Source organism: Mus musculus, chromosome 4, assembly GCF_000001635.26.
Source record: "Mus musculus strain C57BL/6J chromosome 4, GRCm38.p6 C57BL/6J".
NCBI lineage: Eukaryota > Metazoa > Chordata > Mammalia > Rodentia > Muridae > Mus > Mus musculus.
Window position 1 is genome coordinate 84,933,784 of NC_000070.6, and position 24,967 is coordinate 84,958,750.

General features: G+C 37.3%; 1 protein-coding gene across 9 annotated transcripts in view; it reads left to right on the top strand.

Annotated features, from left to right (window-relative positions):
* The window catches only part of Cntln (centlein, centrosomal protein), a 250,137-nt gene that overhangs the window by 51,997 nt on the left and 173,173 nt on the right, over nucleotides 1-24,967 (top strand). For 6 of the 9 annotated variants that reach the window (XR_881069.3, XM_006538026.4, XM_006538031.4 and 3 more), the window contains exons 3-5: nucleotides 13,775-13,859; nucleotides 22,493-22,627; nucleotides 23,217-23,396. Coding sequence is in view for 8 of the 9 variants with exons in the window: in XM_006538026.4 (XP_006538089.1) it covers nucleotides 13,775-13,859; nucleotides 22,493-22,627; nucleotides 23,217-23,396 (400 nt within the window). In the remaining variant the exon portion in view is untranslated. Of the gene's footprint in view, nucleotides 1-13,774; nucleotides 13,860-22,492; nucleotides 22,628-23,216; nucleotides 24,822-24,967 lie in introns of those variants that run through there. The other 3 variants (XM_006538027.4, XM_030253626.1, NM_177385.4) reach the window with 2 other exon arrangements.

Consider the following 24,967-nt stretch of genomic DNA (forward strand, 5'->3'; position numbering starts at 1 on the left):
AACCAGAGACACTGAAACTTATAGAGGAGAAAGTAGGGAAAACCCTCGAAGATATGGGTACAGGGGAAAAATTCCTGAATAGAACAGCAATGGCTTGTGCTATAAGATCGGGAACCGATAAATGGGACCTCATAAAGTTGCAAAGCTTTTGCAAGGCAAAAGACACCGTCAATAAGACAAAAAGACCACCAACAGGTTGGGAAAGGATATTTACCTATCCTAAATCAGATCGGGGACTAATATCCAATATATATAAAGAACTCAAGAAGGTGGACCCCAGAAAATCAAATAACCCCATTAAAAAATGCGGCTCAGAACTGAACAAAGAATTCTCACCTGTGGAATACTGAATGGCAGAGAAGCACCTGAAAATATAACACATGGAGTCCATTTAATGCTACTTAGATATATGTTTTCAGGGCTGACCACTTGGTAATGAATAACCAACTACGGGTCATCCTAGAAGACAATCTCTTTTTTCTTTATGGCAGTTTCTAATAGATTTTGTCTGGATGGGGCCCCGTGGGATTTTCTCCTTTCAAGTTGACCTGTTTGTGTTGTATTTTTTAGGTGCTCAGGTAGCCATATTAATGAGGTACACCTGGTGAACCTTTCCTTTTCTATAAGTCACATCTTCACAGTTGATTTTCTGGTCGTCTGCTCTTAAAATCCATCTGTCCTCCTGTGCTGTGCTCTGAGCCTTAGGTGCAAGAGTTGTGTTGTAGACGTAGTGACTGGGGCTGGGCACCCCAAGATACTTGCTCTCTGAATTTTGACCAGCTGCTGTTTTCTGTAATGGTCTCCATCTGTTGCAAAGATAAGTTCCTTTGATAAGTTGCCAGAGCTACACTTAACTGTGGGTATAATGATAAGTATTTAGATTGCAGTTAGGAATTATGCTGGTTGAAAATTCTGGTAGTAGGTTTTTCTCTAAGATATGTGGCTTCACTAGATAGAGTTAGTTCGTGCGATGCTTTTAATATGGGTTCGGGGGATTCAAAACCAGGTCCTTATCATTACACAGCAGCACTTTTACCACCGAGCCATCTCTGCAGCCCTAGAAGTTCATATTGTTATAGTTCAAATTGTCATTTCAGAGTTCACAGTCACCTCTCATAATGAAGTTATCTGATATAGGTAATGGTACTCATACCATGGAATTCATTTTTTTACTTCATAAAATTTTTTTACTTTTAAAAGTTTAATTCAATAATAAGAGAAGTTTTCAGTTCAAGCAAGTTTGTAATATATTTCAAAGCCTTTAATTTCTTTCAAACTAGAACCTTTCCTTTAGTCAGATACCTATGAACAACTCAAACACCATTCCAACATACTTGAAATTCATAATAGGTAGAAGAAAAAATTCCCAAACATCTTCATTTTTTTCTTAATAAGGAACTTACTATGTTTTTGTATTCTTAGGATTTTATATGTGAAAAAGGTGTGTGCCTGGTGGAATAATGAGGTTGGTATAAGAAGTGGTCATGCTAAAGTAGAGTGATAATGAATATAATTAAATTAAGAACATTTAGATTTTAGAAAGATGACCATTTAAACATTGCAATAACTAACTCTTTACTTGTCATAATTCTTAGTTATTAAAAAAATAGATATTTTCTTTTTATTTTTGAAATTGTATCTTGATTACAATGTAATTAATTTTCCCTTCTTTTTCTTTCCTTCAAGCTCTCCCATATACCCCTTCTGCTTGCCTTCTAATTCATGGCCTCTTTTTTCATTAATTGTTATTACATGCATATATGTATACATATATATTTCTATTATAATCTGATTAGTCCATATAGTGTTACTTATATAATGTTTTTAGGGCTTACCATTCAGTATTGGACAACCAATTGGTGTGCTTTTCCTTGGGGATGACTATTTTTCTGGGACCCCAGATTGCTTCAGTTGTCTGTAGTCCTTTGTGTAGAGTCGGCCTTCTGGGCTTTTCCCCATTCACTTTGATGTGCCCATTGGTGGCATCCATGTTCAGATCATGCTTGGGTGTTCATGCTGGTGAGACTTTACTCTGGTAGCATCTGATGTTACTAAGAGACATGATCGCACAGCAAAGTCCCTGATTCTTTGGCTCTTACAATCTTTCTGTCCACCCTTTCACAATGATCCTTGGATACTTTCTTACAGACTAACTCAAACACTTCAAATGCTCATAGTTTATCATGGCCTTAACATGTTAGTAATATTTTTTTACGATATTTCAAGTAAAAAAATCCAAATATTTTCTAGTTGCATTGATTAAGTATTTATGTCTTAGTAATATAATGGCCATCAAGAATATATGTGTGAACTACACTAAAAATACAGTTATTTATTCTTAAAGTAACCATTTCCTAATAAGATGTGTGAACTTATTGGGTACTGAATAAATTCTCAATCTATGGAATAACCTGACCACTAATATTCTTACTTTTGTCAATTTATGGATCACATGACCACTAATACTCTTATGTTTGTCAGTCTATGGATCACATGACCATCAATAGTCTTCCCCCCGCCCCCCCAAGACAGGGTTTCTCTGTGTAGCTCTGGCTGTCCTGGAATTCACTTTGTAGACCAGGCTGGCCTCAAACTCAGAAATCCGCCTGCCCCTGCCTCCCGAGTTCTGGATTAAAGGCGTGCGCCACCATCAATAGTCTTACATTTGCTTTCATTTGTTTTAGCTTTTTAGTTTTCATCACAGGTATTCTAAATCTCCCATTTCATGATCCACTACCACAAAAGGAATATAGTTCATTCTACTATTGAAAGTTTGTACTTGGTCTACCTACTAGTAAGGAGATATCAAGGTTGCCGGGTTTTCCACAGACATTTAGAATATCCTCAAGTGTCATTATACCTTTGATATAGTTCTGCTGGGGGCATAGTTTGGATGGAATAACTAACATTTATTTCTAACAGTGTTCTTCCCTGTTCTTGTAATGTATGGCATCTGGTGTGATTCAGGTCTTAATTTGTGTTTTGAAATAGAGGATCCAGTTTGAGTATCAGAGTTTTCTAAGAAACTGACCTAGGGGTTAGGAAGTCAGCTCAGTTGATGAAAGTCTTTGTGTGGGACCCTGCATTGGGGCCCACTACTCATGTAAACAACTGGCCCTATGGTACACTCTGCAACTTCAGAAGCAATGTAGGAAGACAGAAACAAATCCTGAGCCTATCCAAATCAGTGAGGTGCAGTGAGAGTCAGGGATTCAAAACATAAGATCAACATCAATGGAGGGCAACATCCTATGTTGATCTCTGGCCCCTATGTGCATATGCATACATGTAGACATGTACCTGCATTCACACATGTATGCATTCATATAAGGAGGTACATATAGGGGATTCACACACACACATACACACAATGTTGTAGTGGCAATGTAAAAACATTTTTATTGATGTAAATTTCCTATAGAAGAGGTTTAATGAAAAAAAAAACTAAGTGAATTACTTTATATAATATGTTTACAAATAAACTAGAGTATAAAGTAATAGCAAGCAAAACAATGAAACATTAAATGGGATAAAATGAAGGAATGCATTGCTGTGCAAGATCACAGACATAAGCAGAAAGTGAAATTTTTAAATATATTTCGTGTATAAGGCAATATAATTGAAACCTATTTGTATTAATGGTTTATTTTGCATCAGTCATTGTCTGGTTGTGAATTAAAGAGTTGTTATTGATCTCTTTTTAATCTGTCCACTCAACTGTACTTGACAGTACTTTGAACAAAATTAGTTCTTTTAATGCTACATTTGACAGGAAGTTATTTTAACTTTACTGAAATATAATTATTGCATATTATAAGGATATATTTGGAACCTCATATGATCTTAATTTAAATCATTATAGAACAACTATGGTCTAGTTTCATCTCGATACTTTAATAAACAACATGACTAGAAGCAATTTAGGAGAGGCAAGGGCGTTTTTGGTTTACATGTTGAGGTCACAGTGTATCCGTGAGGAAAGTAAAGGCATGAACTCAAGCAGGAACTGAAGCGGAAACCATGGAAGAAGGCCATTTACCAGCTTGCTCACTCGCCCATCTTTCTTATATGGCCCTGCCCATCTGCCTCAAGATGGGGCCTCCCTCAGTAACCTAGGCCCTTCTCTGTCAGTCAAGACAGTTTCTCACAGATATACCCACAGGCTGGTCAGAACCATGTAGTTAGTTCTTCCATTAGGGTTCCTCTTCCTTCATGATTCTAGGTTGTTTCAGGTTCACAATTAACACTTATCAAGACAAACCACAATGTTAATAGCTTATATTTATCAAGTGTTTATTATGGGCACTATGTAGACCTCAGTTTTTCTCATATACTGAGAGAATTGTTTCAGTAATCTTGGAGTAGGCCCCTTTAATTCTATTTTTACAGATGTAATAATTGAAATGCAGAATGGTCAAACAACTTGCATAAGCTTAAGTAGCTAATGGTGAAGCTGTGATTTGAAAAGTGGCAATGGAGATTAAGAATACTTGTTATTTTTATTATTATTAATCATTCCATTCATTTACATCTCAAATAATATCCCACTTCCTAGTTACCTCCTCCACCAACCCCCCCACCCCACATCCACCCCTCTCCCCTTTGCCTGTATGAGAGCGCTCTCACACCCACCCACACTCTTCTGCCCCACTACTCCAGCATGCCCCTATTCTGAGGCATCAAACCTCCCAGGGACCAAGGGCCTCCCATCCTGTTCCTGTCAGGCAAGGCCATCCTCTGCTGTATATGTATCTCAAGCCATGAATTCCCTCCCGGTACAGTCCTTGGTTGGTGGTCTAGACCCTGGGAGAACTGGGTGGTCAGGACAGTCTATGTTGTTCTTCCAGTGGGGTTGCAACCCCCCTATGCTCCTCTAGTTCTTCTGCCAGCTCCCTCACCAGGTTCCCATAGCTCAGTCTGATGGCTGGTTCCAAGCATCCTCATCTGCATTGGTCAGTTGCTGGCTGGACCTCCAAAGGAACCACAACACTAGGTTCCTGTCCACAAGCACGTCTTGACCATGACAATGGTGTCCGGTTTGGTGTCTGCACATATGATGTATCCCCAGGTAGGGCTGTTCCTGATTGGCCCTTCCTTCAGTCTCTGTTCCATATTTTGTCCCTGTTCTTTCTTTGGGCAGGAACATTTCTGCATTAAAACACTTTGAGATGGGTGGGTGGCCCCATCCCTCATCCAGGGGCTGAGCCTATCTACTGGAGGTGATCTCCACAGATTCTTTCTTCCTCTTCTCTGCGCATTACAGCTAAAGTCAATCCTGGGTCCTGGAAGCTTCTGAGTCCCTCTAGTGGCTCATCCCCAGTTCCTTATTCCCACCCCCCACCCCCCAACACACCTATTTTTGTTTGATTTCCTGACCCTCTGTACCTCTCTCACATCTCCTCCAGTTCCTGATCCTGCCACCCTTATTTCCTTCCCATCTTTTCTCCTTCCCTTGTCCTCCTCTCCTTCCATTTCCCATAATCTTCCTGTTACCCCTCAATGCAGGACTGAAGCATCCACCCCCTGATCTTCCTTCCTTCTATGCTCCATATGGTCTGTAGGTTGTATTATGGGCTTTGTGAGCTTTTGGGCTTGTGTTAACTTATCAGTGAGTGCATACCATGTGTTTTCTCTTGTGACTGGGTTACCTCACTCAGGATGATATTTTCTAGTTCCATCCATTTGCCTGTGAATTTCATGAAGTCATTGTTTCTAATCTCTGCATAGTACTCCATTGTGTATATGTACCACATTTTCTATATCCATTCTTCTGTTGAGGGACATCTGGATTGTTACTTGTTCTTAATCCAAGTGCAGAAGTTTTTGCTCAAGGGCAAGTTAGGAAAAAAAGGAAAAGCCAAGTGAGTGGTTTAAACTTAGATATTTTAAAACCTTTTATTAGTAGACTGAAGAAAAATAAATTAAACAGAATGTCTTTAGTTTTCAGAAGATAAAGTTTGTACTTACTAGTAATTTATTGTTTTGGACAACTTTATATGACATTTAAACTAAGACATGTTTCATGATGAATTAAGAAAATTGGATTTTATCATTGTGAACTAAAACTTTTTGTTGGAGAAGTCATAATGGCTTGAGAAGAAAGCATAGCTATGCCTTGTCATAATTTTGATCCATAGGATTGCTGGGAATGCAGGGTATTTGGCCTTCATTGGCAGGTTCCTCACTTACCCTCTGTTTCTTAATGAAGCCTGAATTTTTTTGTCATAATTTTTTGTTACTCTCATTCTTCTCTGAAAATATATTATCTGGCTTGCTATGACGTTTTAACTGTCTTGAGCTTTCCTGAAACTTCTATGCTCTTTGGAGATTTTGATTATTATTATAATGCAATCATTGTACCTTATAGTACTTAACTAAAACTTTAAACTTACCCAGAAGTTTTCTGTAATGCTAAGTCTGTGCGAAGCATTGTAAAAGTAGCATGTGGAGAGAGAGGTGAGGAGGAAGCTGGTGCTGGGACAATGGAATGCTCCTCTTGCAGAGGTTGCTTAGGAAGCTGCTTCTCTGCATGTGTTCTCTGTCAGTACTGCTCGGTTTACAGTGCTTGTTAATTACAGGGATACGTTTTCTATTTTGTAGCTCCTCATAGAATCAGAATTCTGGAGGTCTAAGGAGTTTAAATATTTATCATAAGCAATGTGGAAACTGGCAGTAGATACAGTAGCAGTGGTTAGGAGCAAAGGCATAGGTAGCAGTCAGACTGTAGTCATACTTATTTACACATTTATACAGGAATTGAAATTCCTGTGTATTTTTGGCTTTCTTAAAAACTTCCTAGGCCTGTTTCCACATATTTTAAGAAGATTTCTATGTATCGGCAGCAAGATGGCATGTGCTGTGAATCCAGAACCCACATGATGGGAGGAAAGAACCAATTCTTATGCAAGTTGTCCTGTGACTCCCACACATGTCATGGCCCATATGTGCTCTCCCCCAAATGCAAACAAATATAAAAAAGGATCTTTAGAAGGGAAGTAGAGAATTACATGTAAAGAATTTAATTAAGGTCTTGTCCACTGATAGGTACTGAAAAACAACAGCTGTACGAAAAAGTTCCTATAAATAGTAAATCTTTGATCCACGATGATATGGGGAGGGCTGCTTTCATTTCAAAATGGACAGACATATGGATAAGAGGTTTCTTAGGATTGTGGATTTGTTTACGATGTTCTTTTGTTTTGATTCACTCATAGCTTGCTAAGGAATTGTGAGCTTTCCAATACTTAGGTGAGGTTGGTCCCTGCTTGTTAAGAGAGCTTCCTGGGCAGTGCTGGCACGCACCCCAGAGAGAGCACTTTAGAAGGGAAACAAGCCAATATGTGGATGTTTTGCTGTCTTTAAGAATGAGAAAAATCTTAAGACCCAGTTTTACAGTTATAAAGATCAGACAAATCCCCACTGTTTATTGTAATTTGTTCTTATTGTCTGAAAATAAGTTATGGCTAATAACCAGTGGATATGAGCACTGGCTGCGCCTCTGGCCATTTGATTCTGAAACTTGGTTGGGTACATGTGTGACTCAGTTGAAACATTCATTTTTAATACCTTAGTGTGCTTTAGTAAAATAAAATAAGCAGGGTTTTGATATAAATGCACATATAGGGATTGTGATAGTACCTAGCAAATAGTAAGATTTTTATCATTATTATCTTGTGTTACAGTTTAAGTTCACTTTTAGTTTGTTTATACAGGACCTAGAGAACGTTCAATCAGTACCTTCTATATAATAGGCTTGCAGGAGTCATCCTCAGCCTGTTTGATCTTGTTATTGTTCTTTAATATTTGATTTTACTTGCCTTCATCAACCTTAAAAGTGATGATGTTGTACTCAAATTAGAGAATCGATGAATCCCGGTTTTATTTTTCATGTATCCTTGTTTCAGATTAAACGTAGGCAGAATTCATTTTATTTGTCTAGTTGTTTCTTCCTCCTTCTAAATGATGTGTTTTTGTGTAAATATTGAAGATACTGTTTGTTTTCTTTTGTTTGTTTCTCTTTGGGGGTATGATTGCTAATAGTTTTCAAACTCCCATGCATTCTTTATTGGGTCTGGAAATAAAACTCTTCCCTAAAATCCAGTACTCCTAAGAGGTTCTGCAATAGATAAGGTGATTTGTAGTTTTAATTGATACATTTATTTAGGATATATATGCTATAACCTTAGAGGCATGTATTTAAAGACTTAAATATATAAGAAGGAGAGACCATCTTCCATTTCTATGCTTGGAGTTAAAAGCAGAGGAGCACCCAGAGTGGACTGCTGCCATAATAAGGTTACACCATGTTCTCATCACTCAGAAAACACTCTCCTGCTCCATTCCACCCCTAAACACATGGGCCGCACAGCTGCTCTATGGCTGTGTGCTGTCCCATGTGTGTTAGGCCCACACAGCCTGCAAAGAGGTTGCATTTTGGAGCATGGTAGTAGCATGGCTGGCTGGAGACCCCAGAAGTGTAGCTGCCAGAATCCTGCCATCTGGCAATGTGGCTGCCTCGGTTCTTCAGCTCAGGGCTTAAGTGCATTTTTGCTGAGCTCATTTGCTGTTGCCACAGCTATGAAGGCAGATATGGGTGAATGGTCATGGAGCTAGCAGGAAGATGTTTAATTAGAAACACTAGTGTTCAAGGTGAGGGAACATGCAATAAAGTGTGGAAAATGCATTTGAACTTTCACAATAGATGCAAGAAGCTTAGCAACATCTTTTAACTGCTATGAAGACCTTTAAATTACAGAATTGTGGGGGTGTGGTATAGAATTGCTATTTTAAAATTCTTGACATTTTAAACATGGCAGAAGGTTATACAAAAGCACACATTTTGTTTTTAAAGAAAAATAATCATGATTGTTCTCACTTAATGAAAGTTTGTTTTCATTTCATTAAAAATTCTCTGAATATTGAACATAATTCAACAGTCTATGGAAAAGAAAAAATATTATGTAGTTTGCATGTGTGCATATCTGCATATTAGAGCACAAAATATTGACATGATAATTGCAGTCAAGCCTGAGTGAACGGTGGCCTGTGGGAATTCAGCTGGTGTTGTACCAACTGGATGGCTGCTCAGGACACAGTGCAAAATGCAAGGTGCAAGTTAGCACTTTATTCAGCACAGGCAGGCATCATTTAAAAGTCCTTGGGGGCAGCCCTGGTGATGTGCAGATGTTAAAGCAGCCTGTTCTGAAGCGCTGATATTTCTGAATATTAGAAGAGACTTCTAGGTTCTCAGTGAGGAATATTTGCACAATTATTAAAGTCATATAATAAGCAATCTTGTCTGCTTTTTTCACAAATGCTCTAAAGTTGAGTATATGCAGAAATACCTGGACATTTACATACCAGAGAAGTATCGGAAAGTCAAGAAATATTCATTTAATTTATAATTACAAAACAAAATGTTACAAGCTTCAATTTTAGAAATGGATTTAGTAAATAAGAGTATTTGCTATATTATTTAGCAATATTTTAAATATAAAGTTTTATTCAAATAAATAAAAAGTAGGTAATTACTTATTTACTTCAATATTCATCAATATATGTTACTATCATTTACAGAATTAGATATCTTGGACTGATTTTATTTTGTATTCTATTCTGGACCTACTAGACTGAGCTCAGAAGACAAATCAATTTTTTCATGTGTGAGGCTTACTTTTACAGTCCAAGTTCTGGCTTTCAGACATAAATTTAGACATTAATTTTTAAAATACAAATGTTCTAAAATTTTGTTATTTAGCAAAATGAAATTATATGTAAAAGCTAAAAAAGTATTAACTAAATGTTACTTTCTATAACACATTATAAGAGGCATCTTATTTGTATTAGGACTACTTTTTTATTTAAAAATGCTTTTTATTGTGGGATAGAACCTGTGTATAAGATGTTTTGCAACTATTTTTCAGGTTTCCTTAGTCACTTATTTATACACATCACATCAGAGCATGTCTCAGTCATGAAAGACAGAGCACGCCATGGCTGGGAACAGTGTGACTGTTCTCAGTTCCCTAAACTTCCCTTTCTATCAGTATTACTGTTTTGGAATTTCAGTGTTACTAGAAAATTTGAAAATGAAAGACAGTAGTACATATAAAGAGAACATTTAAGGGATGCAACATTCAGATGAGAAAAAACCAGTCTATGTAGCTGTAATTTGTTTTTTATTATTATGTATCTGACAATTAAGAACAATCAACCTCAGTAACTTTTGCTTTTTAATTTTCTTTGTTTTCTAATTCGTACCAATATCATTATCTAATTTACAGTTAAATGTTTCTTTTAGATGCTAATATTTCATTTTGACATCTCATTAAAAATGGGCTCAAACCCAGAAAATATGATCCTGTCATATTGAATAATATATGGCATGGTCTATAAAACAATAAGAATTTGTTTCTTAATGATTTAGAATAATTTCTCAGTTTTCTAGTTAGAAAAATGGCAGCAGGTTAGCATGGTAGTACGTGTGGCTGAGTGCAGCAATGTAAGTGTTCTGTGCGCAGTGCTCTTGGGAGAAGTGCTTGGAGCTTTACACTTGCACACGGCTGACAGGCTTTCTTCACTCCATTTTTCATCCTAAAGAAGTCTGCAGATATTCTTAGCTCACATCATTATTGCACATCAGTGGTTCTAATTAGCTAAACAGGAGTTTGTCTCCGTCATTGATCATCATCAACTTCTTGACAGTGGGTTTTTTTTTTTTTTTGGATCCTTTTAAAATATCTTGTATATATGTAGACTGTGTATTAATTGAATTATCTGCATAAGTTGGTAATCCTTATACAATCTTTTTAGACTGTAATTTCTATGTAGCAAGTACTGTGTACATACTGCAGAGTGCTCTGCTGGGAACATTTTATTATATTGTAAACATTAATTATCCTATGCCACAAGAAAAGTTCTTGGACTAATTTCTATTAATATCTTGAGTTGTCATTTTTTTTTCATTTCAAAATTATAGTAAATTTTAGATTATTGTTGAAAAATATATCACTAAAGTGTAACTATAATTTCTGCAATATATTTATTATTTATAACTGAACTTCTATATTACCTGGTCTTTTTATGGCCATGTAAATGACTGTTATTGAAGTAGAATTTAGTGTATATCAGAACCACTTGAGATCTTGTGCCTTATAGTCTAGCTGTAACACAATACCACAGAGTTATGAGGTTCAAACAGACAAAAAGCAATGTTACTTCTTACCGTTCTCTAGTTAGCAGATCCAAACATATGGTGCCAGCAAGAATGCTGCCTTTCTCAGTGGCAACCTTTTTGTATGCTCAGAAGGTTGGGAGGAGAGGTCATTACTTTAGTGTGTTTCTTACAGCTGTTATAATAATGACACATATATGACACATATGTCATATAATAATGACATACACACACATACACACACATATACATGCATACATTCATACATACATAGATACATACATAGATACATACATACATACATACATTATGTTGTGCCTCTCTGATTACCACTAATGGGTACATCTTGGCAGGCAGCTTGCTTCTTCTAAAACATTAGAATGCTTTGGAAGGACTTTGATTCTCTACCAGGCTACATTCTTACCACTCTTCTACACTCTCTCATGAGGATTGCTAGGGACCCAAACATTGCTAATTCCAGCCATCAGGAAAAGCGTTCACCCACTTTAACGTGTGTAGCATTTGACACAGGGGTCATTTCCTCCTTCTAGAAGCACTTCATTCACTAGCTTTCCTCTGTTGATTCGTCACCTGTACTGCTGCCTTGTGTTGTCAATCATTCTTCTCTCCTATTTTATTAATCTGGAAAGGATGAGAAATGTTGAGGTACTTCAGGATTCAGCATTCAGACTTGTTTATTCAAAATCACATTTCAGTCATACTGTTTACTCATGTTGCCTTTTCCTGGATGAAGAATTGTTTGGAGCTATACATTAAATAAACATATACTAACAAAACATTTTGTGGTATCTGTTGCCATAGATAGGCAAAAAAACACAACAAACTAGCAATCAAACTAACAAAACCCCAAACTAAACAACAAGAGCAACAAAAACATCCTCACACAATAACCTATATTATGTGTTGCTTTGTATGAAAACAACCTAAAAATATTCATGTTCATCAAAACAACCCTGAAGAGAATACTATAAACAATATTTAAAGCTTAAGCAGGAGACTCTAGAAAGAAATACAAAGGACAACTAAGAGCAAAACTGCAAAACTCAACAAAATGACCACAGTGAGCACACGATTTTCCATAATATCTTTAACTTTAATATCCATGATCTTAATTTTGAACCAAAAGACATAGACTGGCTGGTCATTCAGTTGAGGATATGAAATCCATCTTTTGTTGCTGTTGTTGTTTTGTTTTATTTATAAGAAACTCATCCCAGCTTTAAAGGTGGGCACTGTCTTGAAGAGTTAACGATGGAGCAAAAGTATTAGAAGCAAATGGGGTCAGGGAGTAAGCAGGCTTGCTGTCCTATTATCTGACAATATATATTCTTCAGTAAGTCAGAAGAGATAAAAGAAGAGTAATTCGTTCTAATCAAAGTGAAAAATAGTCATGAAAATATTACCAAACTAAACATATATGCACAAAACTCTCATGCACCTAATTTCATAGAGAGTCTACTATTAGAATTAAAGATATATTAGTATCAAACCAAACGGTGATTATAACATCTCACTTTCTTCAATATGTGCCATCTGGACAAAATATAAGCAGAAAAATTTCAAAATGAAATGACATCTGACACCACATAGATCTATCTCATCTACAGAATATTATACCAAACACCAGAAACTACACATTCTACTCAGAAGCCTTGAAACAGACCACATCCTGTTTGCTGTGGTGTTTCTTATCCCTGCGTCAATTCCTATACTGGCAGTGCGTAATGATAGTGATTTGATACACAATAAATTAGTGTGCTAGACACAGCTTTCTTGTTCTTTTTAAAAATTATTCTGTTAAGTATTCCTTCATTTATGAGAACTTCTTAATTGTAAAACATTCTCAGCAATTTTGTCTTGAAAATGCTGCTCCTTCATCCCAGTCTTGCACCTTCTGGGATGTTAGGGGCTATGTTAGAGTTCCCCAACGAAACAATATCCTTTGTTTTCACTGATGTAATATTTTTAATGTCATTATTTTCTATGTAATGTCATGGGTGGTACCTCATTAATATTGTTCAGATTACTGATTTATTGTTTCTAGTTTTTAAAGAATTTAATAACTGAGTAAAACTAATATTATTAACATAAACATGTTATACAGATTGAAAATAAAAATATACAGTTGTCTTTCCCAGTATTGAATCCTACATGCTAAGGTCCCAACCTGCTGATAAGGTGTGTTCACTAGGTAGCATCAAGATTAAATTATGTTTTACACGTTGGTTATCATCGATCTTAACCTAGAAACTAAACTGTTTCTAGTAAATGAAATTGTCACAGTTGTCAGCAGTGCTAAGTTGCTGTCACTTGCCATATGGTTTCTGATTAATTCAGAAAGAGCTGTTGACACAAGATAATTTAATTATTTATAATTTAAAGCTATGTTTATTCTGAGACTGTGGACATTTAAAGGAGCGGCTATGGCTGGGAGAGTGGTAGAGTATTTGCTTGGCATAGATGAGTGCCTGGGTTTGATCCTTAGCACCAGGAAACAAACAGCAACACAACAACAGGAGTGATAGAATCCCTAGAAATTATGACTAACACATCCTGTTTTGTTTGTTTGTTTGTTTCTAGAGAAAAACAGAAATCTGAAGCCAAAGACAGAAAAGTTCTGGAAATTTTACAAGTCAAAGATTCTAAAATACAAGAATTGGAGCAGGTTGTATTCTAATAAGAATATCAAGCCTTGTAATTACTTGATGTTGTAGATCTTGAACATTATTTGAAGTTTCTGTTATAATATTAAGTAAGAATATCTGGATTGCTGTGTGAAAGCATTGTTTTGAAATGCCTGTAGCTGAGCTTTCATTACTATACCATATTGTTTCATAGTATTTGTCTTCTAAAACAATCAGATGCTTAACAAGGTGTTATTATTTTCAAATAGTATTTATTATTCATTGTTTTATTGTGTTTTCATTTTTGCCACATTATTAGTTATGTGTTTCTGATATATACATTTTTACATGGTTTTGGTTATAGAAAAGTTTTTTAGTAATTGGTACTATTGTATTTTATCTTTTGAAAATTTGCATTATTGAATTTGTGCAGTCCTTTTACATATAACGTAAACCACCCAGATAAAATTTACATATCGTTTGCATGTACTTGTATAATCAGAATGTTATTACTACAACAATGAATATGCTCTCCTTACACTACAAACCTCCATCTAATGAGCCTGTGAGGGTTCATCTCACATTCAAAGCATCCCATTCCACCTTGTTTCCAGTGGCTCCACTCTAGTCATTTTGCAAAATATAGCTAGTCCATCTCCAAGAGTTCCTATAGTCTTAGTACTAGCAGTGTTCAGAGCTCTGAGTTCAAAGTCTCATCTGAGTGAGACTCAGTTCAAACTCTTATCATTAGCACCTGTAAAAAATAATTTAAAAATTGAAAGAAGAAGAAAATTCTAGACTTGTAATATACAGTAGCACAGGTAAGCATTCCCATTCCAAAGTACAGGGATGGGGTAGAAAGCAGAGTATGACTACACAAGACAGAACTAACTCAGTGGGGAAAGCTACAAGTCCTGGAGCTGCATTCTGGACATATGGGGCACAGGATGTTGTGACCTGGGCCCCAAAGGTCTTGTGCAATCATGTTAACCTGTGGGTCCTTGCCATATGCAGCCCACATGGATTTTCTGAGTGTAGCTTTCCATGGGCACATAGTGTATATTTCTGGCATCTGTACTTTCTTAAGGTCTACACTGAGTTTTTGTTTTTATTCTCAGAGAGATATGCATTACTTTTCCAAGGTCTTTGGAGCATATCTTAGGGTTTTATTGCTGTGAATAGACACCAGGACCAAGGCTACTCTTATAAAGGACAACATTTAACTGAGGCTGGCTTACTGGTTCTAAGGTTCGGTCCATTATCATCATGGCATGAAGCATGGCAGCAGGATAGCATTCGAAATGTATATAAAGAAAATGTCTAATTAAAAAAAAAAAAGCATGGCAGCATCCAGGCAGGCATGTCACTGGAGGAGCTGAGAGTTCTACATCTTGTTCAGAAGCCTGGCACCCTCAGGCAGCTGGGGGAAGCTTTCAAAGCCCATTTCCACAGTGACACACTTCCTTCACCAAGCCCACACGGATTCCAATAAGGGCGCACCTCCTAATAGTATCACTCCACGGGCCCAGCATTCACACACCTGAGTCCATGGGGGCCAAACCTATTCAGTCCACTACAGAGGGATAGTGGCATTGCTATACAAAGGTTGGCTTCCTAACCCTTCCTTTAAAATCTGGGTGAGAACCTGCCTGACTCCATGATTCTTGGATTCTATATATGTGCAAAACAATATCGTAAAGAGTGTTTGACATGTCTTCAGCTGAAGCAGTAACTATGACTCCTTACATCATGGATGATGTAGCCTCTGAGTACCTAAATTACTAACAATGCAGGGAAACTGTTCCTGAAGCAGTCCTGCCCAAGCCCGGAGCCACACAGTTTTTATCCTAAATCTGTGTGTTTTAAATGAATTAAACCCTCTGCATATCTGATTCTGAATTTGGTGGAGCTGAGCTAAATCCTGGGGTGCTGCCCATCTTTCTTCTTGTCTAGTTGCAATTTGAAAGAGCCCTGTTGAATTTGGTCTTTATATACAGGTTCCTTGGCCCCAGTTTTTGCCATGCTCATTTTGTGGGTAAACTGTAATCCTTTAAGTCCTGTGCTCTCAATTCTTTCTGTAAGCCTATGAGCAATAGCAGCAAACATGCTGCCACCCTGATGCTGGTCAGCTTTGATACTTTCTTCACTAGATTAGGTAGTCTGCCACTTTTAAAGCATAGCTTTCCACAGAGTTTCAGGACACAGACAAACGAAACTCTCTATGAGAATACAACACAGATGCCCTCTGTTCAGATTCCCATTTGAGCCCTGTCCTTCTTAGTTTAGCATTCTGATCTGAGTTCTTGTCCAAACTGTTTACAACACTGTAGGTTTTCTGTGGTCTTGTTGTATGAAAACAATTTTTCCTGGGAAGACACAATAGCACATGTTTATTTACCTCAGGTAGGCAGTCCATGACAGACCAAAATAAGGATAGCACCAAAGTCCATGTTGGCCACCAGTGAGCCTTATCAGGGTATCTTAGAGGAGTACCTAGAGGAGCAGAAGCAACTCAAGGACAGCTGGCTGCAGCATCAAAACTCACCACACTATACGCACAAAAGCTAGACACCTGAAAACACTGCCCAGCCTATAGGCAGCTCAATAGAAGTTCTTTTCAGGTGACTCAGTTGGTCTAAGCCTCTTCTAGTCAACCTGGCTGATGTTTCCATTTCTCCCAGGCTGCTCTGTTGATCTGTTTCTTCTTTGCAGCCTGGCTTGTCTGAGAGTCTTCTTCAACTTGGCTTTTAAAGATTGACATGCAGAGCTACTCTGAGCAGCTGCCCTACAGGATAGAGTTTTAATGTAGGAAGGAACTACTTATATGGTAGTAAAAAGAGAGTCTCCATCTGTAATCTGCCTTCTCAGTGCAGCAGGCAGTATAAGCCCCATAGTTCACATCTCTACACTTTCCCACATTTCTCCCACATACTAGTTCCAAACAGTTGTGCCACATGGCCATAGAAATGATTCAACTCCTACAACCAATTTTCTATAAGCCTTCTTGTTGCTCTGACAAATACTTGACTAGAACATCTTAAGGGCAGAAATATTCACGTTGGTTCAGTTTTGCAAATTTTGGCCCATTTTGACAAGGAGGATATGTAGGACACACAGATCACCTTGTGGTGATCAGGAGCATGAGAAAGAAAGCCAATGCTGGCTGCTTTTAGTTTGTCTTCTTTGATTCCATCTCAATCTACAGAATATGGAGTCGCTCCACCCACCTCCAGAATATGGAACTGCTCCCCCTACCTTGAAATGCCCTCATAGACATAGCTTGGTAGTCTGCTTACTCACTTCCTAGGTACTTTTCCATTCAATCAAGTTGATAATCAGGATTAACATATATTGTTAAAAGTATATTTGCTTTCATAAATGACCTTATATTTCCTACTTATCTTTACGAGAGACAATTCATTGGCCCACTTGGTTGTGGCCTAGTAACTGTGAATTCTATGAGTTCAGTTTCTCATAAAAATTGATTTAATTAAATAGAAAATAATATTTTATGATATATTTTTTCTTTTTTGTGACAAATGCCTTTTTTATTTATTTTTAAACTTGGTGTGGTTTCCTTCTTTCCTGGCATCAGAATGAACTATTCTACACTCATCCCGTGGCATTCGGGAAGATGTTTGAAGGTGTGTGTTCCTCCTCCCCACGGTATCTGGGCCCTCCAGGAGCTTTGGAATCTCCAACAGCCTTCAGTGATTACTTTAAGACAGATAAGGCTCTTCTGCCTCCTACTGGCTCCTGTGGAGCTCTTGCTCTGCTCTCCTACTCTCAGAAATCAAATCTGTTGGTATTTCTTCTCTCTCCTCATTTTGGAAAAATATTGATTTGCCCAGAGACCTCAGTTCTCTGATGAATCTGAGAATTGTGAATTTTCATTTTGTTTAGGCTTTTTTCTTGTATAGATGGAAATAGAGCTTTAAAAATCCTCCTATGCCTGATTAGAATTGGGAAGTCCCACTGTTGAATTTTTATTGTTGCACTAAATAATATTAAGCATCTTTTCCCGCTAGGATTTATAGTTTGTGAAATACAGTAGCAATTAGAATGACATTTCCTTGAGTACAAGTCTTTATTGTATGTCTAGTCAAATTGATAGAATGTTAGGCTGGGTATTTTTAGCTATTATAAATAATGTTCACAGAAGTGATCTCTAATGTTATCACATATATAATTGATAAAGACTGCCATGCAATTTCTTTTGGTAAGATTGTTGCTAGTGAATGGAATGTTCCTTAGCTCAATTCAGAGGAAAAATGATAAAACCCAAAAGTGTAGCTCCCTTTAGTGTTGGGAGCACTCAGCTCTCAGTGTTGGGAGCACTCAGACAAGGCACTCTCGAAGCTTCAGCTGCTAGGGTTCAATGGGTTGTTGTGGCAGCGGCGGCAGCAGCAAATATGCAGAGCGCTGAAGTGGCAGCTGAAGAAGTCATGGTTGTCCAAGGGCAGATGCTGCATTAGGTCCCGGTGCAGTGGTGCTGCGTCAGCTGCAGAAGTGATAGGTGTGTCTCCTCCATCAGCCACACATCTAACACCCCATTGTCAGACCCCATAGCTGCCTGCCTCCCAGACTATCAGCAGGGACTATCAGCAGGGGCGTTAGTGTCCACACAGGCTTCCAAAAATCAGCAACCAAACTAACTCAGGTCCAAGAAAAGTAAATGTAAGCAAACATTTCTACAAAACTTACTTAGCTAAGAAATAATAACAAAAGAAGGAAAGTTCCTCAAACAAACAGAACCAACCAGCTGACTGTAGCTATGTCACTGCTAATTATGGAGTGAATTATGCTGTGAGACTCTCTTCTTCATTATAGGAAACAACGTGACTTCTGATAACCAAGCATGCTGCAGTTAGTCAAGTGTCAGTTCCTTCTTAGCACTGTGTCTCTCTTCTTACCTTCTAGGAAGCTCAGAAACGAGTGTTAGTTTTCAGTTGTGTTTAGTTGCCTTAACCCTCCAGCACTTGTCTTCATCACTGTGTTAGTTATAGTGGTTTCTCTGTGTTATTAAAGCTCTTATTTTCATTTTGAAAGTGGTTCACAGTTAATAGTAAATTATCTGTCCTCCAGCACTGCCTAGTCAGGTTTTCGGCTGTAGGCTGTTCCTAATCCATACTTACTCTATAGGCTTCTCTTGCCCATGACTTCAATTATTCATTGCTTGGCTTGTCCATAATAAATTATTTGTCTCAGACATACTTTGTCTTGTTGCCCTTTATGCTTTATGGTTCCTCTGAGTTCTGCTTGCTACTTTAGTATGAACTCATGTCAAACTATTAGAAATTCACTGTATCTAGAAAGATTTGCTGCAAAAGTTACATAAAGATAAATTTTAAAATTGATTGTAGCTGCATCTACCTGTACTTTTAAAATTTAAATTAGTTTTTTTTCCATTGGGAAAATATTTTTAATTTTTCAGAATTACAAAAGTTTTAGAGTTTATCAAGCTTCTGTAAGAAAGTCATCTTCGTGTGACATTGCTGATTATGTGGAAGAATATCATATGTCCAACTTATTATCAACATATGATAGTTTGGGCTAGCCACTAGCCAACCAACCTTTGTGTTTTTATTTATAAATTCCATTGATCTCTGTCTGTTTTTGCATCTAACTCATATAAAAGATAAATTTTAAATAGGAATTTTCTCTCAGATGTGCTTGTCCCTCATGTCTTTTATGTTGGCAGTACCTGGTAGTGTTTAGCTCTCTGCTAAGAGAGCCTTGGTATGAGTCTCTTTTTAGAGTTTGAACTGGTTCCAGAAAAGATGAAGGATACTCTTAATTCTATTACTTCTTTTGAACAACAGGCCTATAGACGTTTTTATTTCTGAAGACATTTAAGGCTTATCATCTTTGAATTTATAGTTCTTGTGGATATTGGTTTTCCTGCTAGGATTTTGTACATATTGTTTTTGATAATTTCTATTTTGTTTCATTTCTCCCCCACCCCAACCCTTGGTTTGATGACTAAGTTGACCTAATGAACTAGTCTTAGATTGTACTCTTGTTGCTAAACTTCCTTTCTGGGGGAGCCATGAGCAATGGTAAACCTCCTAAAGTTCCAGTGATAAATTAAGGTAGAGTTCTACCAAACAAAGTTTGTTCTGGGGAGCCAATGAGTCCGTTGGGCTTCCTTATCGACATTGGTGAGTGCGTATTTACAGGGCAAGACTGTGCCTGCCAAGCATTTACCTAGCGGACACAGTTGATTTTCTATAGACACACAGATGGATTTCCCTCTCTGAGTTTTTCCTGGCCTATATACTCTAGCTCCTTCCTGAGGCCATGTGCAATTAAGGCAGCGTTGTGCATAAGAGGAAGGCCTCATGATCCCCTCCAAATCTCCACAGGGAGGGTGGGGCAGTCATGTCACAAGCAGGCTCAGTCATGTCACACTCCAGGCTGGAGTTCCTGAGCTTTGAGGATAGTCACTCAGAACACCATCGTTTGAAAAACTCCACCTAAAAGGTAGTACTAAGTCATGTGTATTTGGAGACATGATTAAGCCTGTTATAACGGCATTGTCTGTGTTCATCTTTCCATTAAAGCTGGCCCATATAGTGAGACAAGGTGTTCACTTATCATATCATAGTGTGTTCATAATGGGACCATGTTTTCCACCAGAGTGATTACATTACAACTATATCCATCTACATGGACGATTTGGAAGACAATATTGAGCAAAAATAGCAAGACCCAGAATATGTTTAGTATGATTTAATATAAATAATGTTAAAAATAAGGCAGACTATATAACATATTCAATAAATGTTTATTTCTTTAAACTATAAAGAAAAAAGAGATCAAACCAAGCAAGATATGTCCTTGCAGTATAGCTGTTCCATCTGGCATAGTTGTGGAGGTTAGAGGATGAGGGAAGCAGGGAAGTCAAAGATGATGCAATGCTGCAGAATCTTTTTGGATTTGTGTGTAGACTGCTTCTGCACACTAACCCAAATAAATTTATAATAAATTTATCCTTTCCTCATTTTAACCCAATTTCATATACTAATTTTAGGTGTGTTCAGTATCTAAAATCTCAGAATAGAAGTAAAATAAATCCAGCATTTATAGTGTGGCCCCCTCCCCAGTGGAGCCCAGTGGAGCCCAGTGGAGCCCAGTGGAGCCCAGTGGAGCCCAGTGGAGCCCAGCTGCTACCTTACCTCATGTAACTGCCATTCATTTTACCTCTGAATCTGGAATCCTGCTTTAGTTTTCATTCATAACCTCCAGTCATTTGGAGAGGGCTTAATAAGGCATAGCTACTGAAATATGAGATAATTAGATATTCATGGATCTGAGCATCTCTGTTATACAAAGATAAAATAAAGGTTAGTTTCCATTGAAAATTTTATTATAACAAAAACAAAGCCAGATACAGTGGCATAATCCTCTAATTGCTACTATTGGAAGGCTGAGGAAAGATGATGGCCATGAACTTGAGCTTACCCTGGCCTAGGTATTACGTTCCATGCCAGCTAGGGCTACAGGCGGATACTCTACCTAAACAATACTAAAACCAAATAAACAAATGACTGAACATCAACAACAAAATCATAGTATTTGTTGTTGTTGTGTTTGCTTCTTCTTCTTCTTCTTTTTTGTTTTGTTTTTCAAGACAGGGCTTCTCTGTGTAGCCCTGGCTATCCTGGAACTCACTTTGTAGACCAGGCTGACCTTGAACTCAGAAATCCCTCTGCCTCCTGAGTGCTGGGATTAAAGGTGTGCGCCACCACGCCCGGTGTGTTTGCTTCTTGATTGCAGAAAAATGCTGATGCTGTTGGGTTTGTCTTGTAGGCTTCAAATAAGCATGAGGCCAGATGGCAATTCTTGAGCTAAGGGGAAGAATGGAGATGGTAAAGAAGTCAGAGAAAGCCAGGAGGCGCATAGGAGCAGGGTCTGGGTTCTGGGTACTGAGTGCTGGTTTGAAGTTGCAGCAGAATGTGTTCCAGAATGTTACAGATCTGCAATCGGTTTCCAGACGGGGTCAGGGCTAATGCTGTCTTGTACAGTGTCACAGAGAGGCAGAGTTAATGGAGGAAGGATGGAGTGCTGCAGTGTCTGAGTGAATAAACAGAAGCTTAGGATGGAAGATAATCTTTCCACCAATTAGGAATAGAGTAAACATCTAGAACTGTGAGTAATATTTAGAGAAAATTACTATAATCTTAGTGTTCTGTCTGCAGAACAAAATACTTTGGTACCAAACTTTGACCATTTTTATTTGGAAATGATTCCTCCATTCACAAAACCACTGTTGCTTTTCTAGGGCTGTTTTCTAGATATTACTCAGTAAGAGAATAACTATATCTTTTTACCTTAGCTATATATGTTTTCTTTATTAGATTTTTAGATAAAATTTTGGAATGCATTTTTCTTTCTGCACACTTCAATGTTTTCAGTGTATGTTTCATATTTAATATTAAGTGTTTAATGTGTTGTCCATCTTACCCTAATAGATAGGTGCCATTCTGGTACATGTCAGGGGAAGCCCATGGATGTGGCAATGGAACCGAGCACTGTGGTGCTGGGCTGGACTATGGAAGCTGATTGGTCCTACCATTGACAACTAAGATGTTAAGCTTATGAAATAAGTATGAAATAAGTTATGTTTTCCTAAGACATGCCAGCTTACAGTCTGTTTAAATCTTTTCCATAGACTGAATCTGTACTAAAACAGGAACTACATGACCTTGTAAAACTGAAGACTCTGGTTGATGAAGAAAATGCTTTCTTGAGGAAAGAATTATGTGATTTACAGAAGAAATTTAAAGATAAAAGCCAAGAAGTGAAGGTGTGTTGACTTGTGCGTGGCTTCCAGTACCTTTGCTTTGAAGTCCCCCTTGACGCTTTGCTAGCCCCTGTGGCACAGAAAGTGACAAGCTTGCCAGAAAATCGCCTTAGGCCTTGCTGTACCAGTTTTCTCACATGCAAAAACTCTGCTAAAGATGCTTTAAAGCTAAGACGCGAAGCTTTATAACTTACAGATAAATAGTTAATGATGGAAATGGAGCTAAGAAAGTAGGAGTGTGAATATGTGGCTTCTTGTAATTAGATTCTGATGGGACTGGCATTATTAATTGATAAAACCCAGGTCTGGGAGGATATGTCTGTGTGGGTCTCAAAAATAGCTGGGGACAGCATCAAAGGCAGCTTGATCAATTAATGGGCTCTTTGCAAATGTGTACTCATCAAAGCTGTCATCCAGTGAAAAAATATGACCCATGCACCTGCATGAAAAGAGGGCCGATAAAGTACACAGGTGACCTTGGCCATCAAATATGGAGAAGCTGCTGCGCGGGTGAAACTGCAGTTTACATTTGCTGATTAGTTCTCACCTTTTTTATTTCGTGTTTATCGGCCCTTGTGGTACTGTTCTACAGGACGCCAAGGAGTGTGTACAGAGTAAAGAAGAGCAAAACAGATTGGTTATAAAAAACCTGGAAGAGGAAAATGAGAGATTACGAACACGCTGCACTGACCTGCTAAATGACCTGGAGAAACTGAGGAACCAGGAAGCACACTGGAGAAAAGAGAAACACAGTGTGGACACGAGAGTAAAGGTACAGGGCGGACCTGTGTCCATGAGCTGTCCTGGGCCCAGCTTCTTACAGCAGCCGAATATAAGATTTTCCTTAAATAACAAGTTATCTATTCAGATCCACCAGTAGGGACCAGCATTAATTTATATTCTTTCACTTAAGACCCATAGCTTTTTAAATATTGATGTTGCAAAGCAGGAAACTGACTTCAAATAGTTATCCTAAAATGTAATCATTAAAAAATAAAGGCTATTGCTTTTGAAATAAAGTATATTTTGAAAAATATACTTAGAACCATTGGTTCGGGTTTTTAAAATTTAGGCTTTTAAAAATGGGGCTAAAATTTGTTGCAATGCAGTTAGGAGACTTTTCTGCTTCCTTTAAAATCAACATGTAAAAACCCCACAAAACAGTTAAAAATATGCATGGTTCTATGATAATGTTTTCTTTGGATTTAGGGAAAGAGTAAAGTTTTATTAGAAGATAAAACTCTTTGTAGTATTCTTTATTCTCATATCTATTTTGAGCATCATTTAAGAATATAATGTTTTTCTGTCATATTTTCTTTGTCTTGAGAATTTTGTTAATTTATTTTCCCTTTAAATTTCAAATTTTTCTTTTATCATGTATTTTATTGAAAGGGGCAAAAACAAATGAGGCCAGTGAATATGAAAGTTTCTGTGTGTGCATGAGGAAAGAACACCTCAGTGCATACGTGCATATATCCATCGTGTATCTCTTGTATGAGTATTTGTATGTGTGTGCATATTTGCAGGTTTCGGTAGGTGTCCAGACTTATGCATGAATATTCATCGGGGAGTGGGATAAGTTGGAGTATGAATCTATTCATTGCACATATTTTATACAGTTCATCGACTTAGTGAACCAATGAGCCATTGGGGTAATTGAATCTTGATATGTTTGCTTTAATTTTTATTATTTTCTTGTAAAGTCAACCTTTAATAATTTGATGGTTTTATGAGATTAAGTGATGCTGCCTCGTGTTCAGTTATAATTGATTATTTAGTTATTGTTTGAAATTTTTGTGTCATTTAAATTACCAGTTTTCTGGTTTGCTATTGCTTTTTGTGGAACAACATTTTTTATTTTTGTACCTTGAAGATAATTAATTGGATTGTAAAACTTTGTGAATTGATAAGAATCTGTATCTTATTTCATTACTTAATGTTCTTGGTTTTAAAATACCTCACCAGATTTAATAATTTGTTCATTTGAGATTCATTTCCTCTTTTCAAATTTCCTTGTATGGATGGGTTTGTATATAGACTGTTACTTTTGTGATTTGAGGCATGGGAGTTTTGTAATTTAAATAATAAAGCCTATTTCTTTATTTTTTGGTAAGTCATAAAATGAAAGTTTATATATTTCTTCACTGAGATATAACATAAAGAACAATTTTGTTAATAAATTATACTAAGAAACAAATAGTGCCATATTTATAATTTAATTTTGAGAGAATTGTTATTCTACCAGGCATAAATGTGGAATGTAACTATATAATCTTCTAGAGGTTTTTGCTTTGCTCTTGTTAATTTGTGCATGGGTCTCAGCTATAAACCCTACCATAGGTA